The 5,900-nt window shown below is 36.2% G+C and overlaps 1 protein-coding gene across 1 annotated transcript in view; it reads left to right on the top strand.

The window, feature by feature from the left end:
• LOC111865674 (KAT8 regulatory NSL complex subunit 3) overlaps positions 1-5,347 on the top strand; it is a 42,777-nt gene extending 37,430 nt beyond the window's left edge. Inside the window, exon 14 of the mRNA XM_023853875.2 lies at positions 2,145-5,347. Within this exon, the coding sequence (XP_023709643.1) occupies positions 2,145-3,277 (1,133 nt within the window). The 3' untranslated portion in view covers positions 3,278-5,347. The remainder of the gene's footprint in view (positions 1-2,144) is intronic.
• Positions 5,348-5,900: the final 553 nt, after the last annotated feature.

Here is a 5,900-nt window from a genome sequence, read left to right as displayed (position 1 = left end):
TTTTATAAGAATCACGGCAGTATCATGAAGATTGCCGTCTTCTGGGATCAATGGCAAGTGGTCTGGGGAGGTTTTGGAAGAACATGACACACCCTATTTTTAGTGTTGACACTCGTAGTATTGTAGATGTTTACTGATGTTTTGGAAGGAACATCAGTAAACATCTGCCATAATGTATGGCATAAAATCCCAAAAGAAGTAATCTTCAGTCCATTGTATGTTTCACATTATACATGCTAGACATAATGAAGAATGTTTTCAGATTAAGCAATCGTGTCATAATTGAGAAAAGTTGTCCTTTCAGTTGTAGGTAGTCCATGAGCAGCTGAGTTTTATTTGCTCTTTTTACACAAATAAACAACAGGAAAAAATAAATTAAATTGGAAAGAACTTTTTCAAGCTACCATTAGTAATCTCAGTATTTGAATACCATTGTACACTGAGATAGGAAATAAATTAAACAGAAAATAACATTTCTCCTTTTTTAATATATTGGCCCGTCTGAACATTATGCTGTACCCTGACTTTGATTTCTTTTTTTTTTTTTCAATGGCTCTTCCAGCCCATTCAGGGCCCAGGCCTCTTATTCAGTTCTGTAATCATTTTCTGCAGACAGTAGGAGGCCCAGTGCCACTTTGTCCACCATAAATGCCATAACCTTGTATGAAACCTAGGCTTGCCCCCCAGGGTTTTTGTGTGTCATTATTATTGATATGTAGCATAGTCAAAATCACAAGGAAACTGTCATGAGATGTACCAACATATGTTTAGTTGGTTTCCGTTGTCTCTTGTTCCAATAAGAATGCACAGACAGCTTAAGCAACACACATGTGACTGATATTTACACAGTTACTGTAATGTGATAGGTTTCCACTGGGAAAATCAGACTTCTTGTACAAAATACCTTGTAGCTCCTCCTCATTTATTTGTTGTCTCCTGTACAAGTTGGCTTCATCATATATAATTCTGAAAATTTCATCATCCAAAATATTTTGAGACTTTGAAGTGGTGAGCTGTCTCCCAGAATATGAATATTTGTATATTGTTTCAATTATGTCACTTCATATTTTAAAATCAGAACTTAGTAGTTTAGATTTTAATACAAAAGCAGGGAGAGAAGATATTTGGAAATTAGCAGTGGTGAGTAGAGTTTACCTAAAACTAATAATGATAATGATAACAAACTTTGCCACATAAGAAACTATTTGTCAAGAGTACAATTGTTCCCAGATCAGAATATTTGTAAGTACACTTTAACTTCTCCCGATCTGATGACATACAGTCAAATTGATTACATTTTGATAAACAGACGATAACACTCAAATGTATTTGATGTTTGGTCTTCTATCAGAAGAAGCTAAATGATATTGAAGGTAAACAACAGTACTGGGTTATAATATCAAACACAGTTGCATCTTTGCAGAAATAGGATTCTGTTGTAAAGAGTCCTGTCTTCAGGGATATAATGCCACGTAGTCCATTGAAAACCAGCTGACATTTGAGAGGAGCATGTTGCCTCCATCTTCATGGTCAGAGAATGAGTCAAGCAAGAGACTAGCATGAAGCAGGTAGCAAGCTTTGATCTGCATGTTGGTGATGTCTATTCTGATTCAAAAGTCTCATTAAATATTGTTAAATAAATAAGTATAAACAAGTACAGATTTATCTGGATACCTTATAAACAGCAAATTTACAACATACAGTTGGAAGCTTTCACAATGACAAATTCTTCTCAGGCAGTCAGCCATATCAGTGTGGAGTTGGTGTTTGATATTTCAGAGACCTTCTCTGTCTCTGTCATCAGGGGTTGATGTGATGATTGTCAGGTTAGCACACTATAATTATAGGCAGTGCTGCTGTCCCTCCTAGCCTGGACTATATGGGGAATGGTGGATGGAGTCAGATGGTCATTGATGTCCAGCTCTACATTAATACAGTTGATCATCTGAGGAGAAGACTTCATTGAATGAATTTGCAAGTAAAAAGTAAAGTTGTCCCTGTCACCACTTCCACCTCACAGATCTCCAAACCTTGGCTTACCCATCCCTTGGTTCCCCAGTTTGTAGGACAGAAAAGTGATAACCATACTGTACATGCATACACACACATAGCAATTAATGATGCTTGTGTTGTGTGTGTTTCAGTTTTGGGAAATGAAGACAATCTGCAGACCTTAGTATCAAATGGGAGTCAAGTGGTGGCATCCACTAGAGTGCTGTCAAGCATGGGTCGAACTTTGGATTTGTCCAAATTAACAGTACTAACCTCTGGGACTGGTGCAGGTGGGAAGAGCATTGTGGGAGCAGCAAGTGGAGGGAATGTTGTGATGTTAGCAGAGTCCCCTCACACAACGAGCAGTAGTTCACTGCTGGTGCCTTTGTCTGGAGTGTCACCATCCCCAATCACTCTCCTTCCTTTTGGCACCACCACCTCCACTAGGACCACTAGTGACGGTAACTCTGCAGGTCAGTGCCTCACTGTAGTATCCAAAATGAGTGCATCCTCTCCCTCTAGACAAACATTCACCCAACACCAAATGAAAATGACAGGGCCAAAGCTCACTACGTATACAGTGCCATCTGGACATTTGAAGAGACCAGATTCTTCAGTTGCTGCATCGAAACCTCCAAAAATAGGAAGAATGTTGGATGCACCTTCACCAGCCACATTGGAAGAAGAGGAAGATGATGCTTTAACACCAGCTAAAATACTTGAGCTTCCAATTATCTTTGCAAAAGATGATGATTCTCTTTTCACTGGCAACAAAGCAGAGCCTGAAGTTCTGAGCACCCCGATTGTTGTGCCAATTGATGCAAGTGCTGCCGAAGGTGGTGCTTCCTCTGTCCTGACCACAGGAGACACAATCTCGTTTCCATTAGAAGATGATGTAACAGATCAAATGTCCAGTTTCATTAAACCAGCAGCAGCAGCAGTATCAGCCCAAAATCTTGTATTGATTAAAAGTGGGAATTCCAGGGAGAAAGTAAATGCTCTTGGTGGCAGACCAGTACTCCAGAAAACCCAAAGAATTCTACACACAATTGGGAAGAAGCCAATCACCAACCAGTCGGCAGGGCTAAAGTATACAAAAATAATTCTTACAAATAGACATCCATCTTTAAAAGTTGGAGGACAAGAATCTGATAATGATAGTGAATTGTCTGTTGTGAGAAACAAGATGGAAGGTATTGAACTTGAGGCAACCACTGATGTGACTAAGCAGAGTTCTGTGCGCCTTGATATTACTGGGATGGAGGATATAGATATTGGTCATTAGATGGCATGATGAGTTTATATTAGCCTTGTGCATATTTCTTCTGTTGGATGTTTTTTTTTATTTCAGAATAATGACAAAAAATCGTTTGTTAAGAAGATTAATATTAATCAGCCATCACCATTATCTTCCCTCATATTGGTTCCATTACAGTAATGTTTCACTCATAGGTCTGCTCTGTCTCCTAGGAACACTCCTATGCAACCCTGAAGCAAAAATGTGTTCTGACTTTGTATTGAGTTTCTGCAAGAATTTTTCTTGTGGAAGTGGCATACGCCATTTGTCATACATGCTGGAACGTTTCATTGTGTGTCATGAGAGCATTATGTACTGTAACATTGATAGATGTCAATACGGTGCATACTCTTAGTAATAAATATATTACTGTTCTTTAATGCTTGCATCCTGTTGTATATTGGTATTAGAGTGGGGCTGAATGACCAACACAACTTGTTTTGCTGCATAGTATATATAATATGCTGATATTTATTAAAAACCGATGTATGCTTCAACTGTTTCTGGCCATCAGGTGGTACATACAAGAAGAGAACTTTATTATTGTGTTGCTATGGAACACCTTATTGACATGGGTCCATTACAGCAAGGTTTACAATGCCTTATACAATTAAAAGTTATACTTGTGAAATTTATGAAGATTAGTGTTTATTTTTAAATATGTTGTTGTTTGGGAGGATGTTCACCACAAAGAATTAGTTAATGTTATCTGTACAGAATCAGTCTGCTGTGTATAGCCAAGAGAGTCTTTATATGTTGCATCATAAACATATAGTTTCTTTATTTCATATTTTCTGTCAACACAACAATCTATGAAGATAATACAATTGACCTGTTTACACTGAGGTCGTGTATCTATGGTACAACATGTTTCAACCCTTAATGGGTCAAGCTCAGGTGCCATTTCATGTTAAGTGCTGTATTTTTACCAATATGGATCCATATTGTAAGGTTATCTTTGTTTTTGATATGACCTTGTTACAAGATCTTCAGAGCCAAAGTTATAATTAAATAATAGAATTATGATTTTTACATCAATATCAAAACTAAAATAAAGGTATGTGTGAATGAGTTATTCTGTTATAAAATCTTCAAAGTTTAAATAGAATTAATAAAGTTACTATTTTAATATTAAAATCATATCTAAATCAAAAGTATGTGTGAGTAAATTATTCCTTCTGTATACTGGTCTTGTGTTTTAGTTCTTGGGAATACGCTTTCTTGTTTGGAGTAGTCACTTTTTGGATCTTGTTGTCGTGACATAATTACTTGATGTCTCTAATGTTCCACCTGGTCTGTGGTGTGGTTTGAATGTTGTGTTAGTACTGATGTAAAAAATCATAGTTTTGTTATTCAATTATGACTTTGACTTTGAAGATCTCGTAACAAGGCAATATCAAAAATAAAGATAACCTTACAGTATGGATCTGTATTGGTTACAAATATGAGTATAGCACTTAACATGAAATAGTGCCCAGTGACGACCCATTAAGGGTTCAAACATGTTGTGCCATAGATAAACGACCTCAATGTAAACAGGTCAGTTGTATATTTTCATAGATTGTTGTTTTGACTGAAAATACGAAATGAAGAAATTGTATAGACAAGAGAGACTAAAATGTTCACATTGTGATATTGAAATATACCTAAGAGTATTCTGATATCAAAATGTTCTGGTTTCTTGCTTGACTTATTCTTCAGCTTTGAAGATGTAGGTAATTTTTCCTCTTGCGTATCCATGGACCTTTAGTAGAGTACATGGTGTTAACACTCAAGAAGATAATACTCTACATAGTCATCATGATAAAACCCTCAAATCCTAATATTAGTTAGTTTAACATGTATAGTGTGTAATTGTGTAACACATCTAAACCTACTTGAAATGAATCTATGTCAGTAAGGTAACCTATGACAATTCAGTAACAGAGTTCTTTATGAGTATGTTCCATCTGATGATCTCCAAAAATGTTCAAAGTATGTAGTGTTAGTGACTAGATATGGTTTTTATTGTATATATTTTGTACATACCACACATCTAAATAAATTGTGTTGACAGTCATATAGTCCCTATTCATTGGTGCCCAGTAAAATAATACAGGCAGTTCTGTGTGTTTTTCAAGAACATGCAGTCTGTTGCTGTGTAGGATAATAGAAAGAAATAAGGATAACATCCAGAACTACAGTTCATGATAACCTGGACAAATTGCTGAGGTACAGTCTAGGTGTGTTAACTAGGAATATCTAGTGCATTTGAATCAATTTTGAAGTGATACAGTGCTAAATTTTTAGCTTGATCAACTGAAGTGATATGTACAGTCAACTCTCGATTAGCCGGGATAATGGTGGGCATGGAAATCACGATTAATCGAAAACCCGGTTAAGACAAATGTTATTAAAAGTAGTACTGTAATACTGTACCTTTATAATACTATAGGCCTACCTGTATTTAAATTTACTCAACCTCATTTTTATGTCATCTCATGCCCTATTTAATACTTTTTTTACATTATACTGGAGTGTGAATTAGTTATTTCAATCACAGCGTTCAACAACATCCAACACTTTATGAATATTCACACTTAACACTTAAAAAAATTAATATTGTCGTTTG

This window comes from Cryptotermes secundus, unplaced genomic scaffold (genome assembly GCF_002891405.2).
Source record: "Cryptotermes secundus unplaced genomic scaffold, Csec_1.0 scaffold19, whole genome shotgun sequence".
Classification (NCBI taxonomy): Eukaryota; Metazoa; Arthropoda; class Insecta; order Blattodea; family Kalotermitidae; genus Cryptotermes; species Cryptotermes secundus.
The sequence above is the reverse complement of the archived record's forward strand: the minus strand, read 5'-3'. Positions and strand labels throughout refer to the sequence as shown.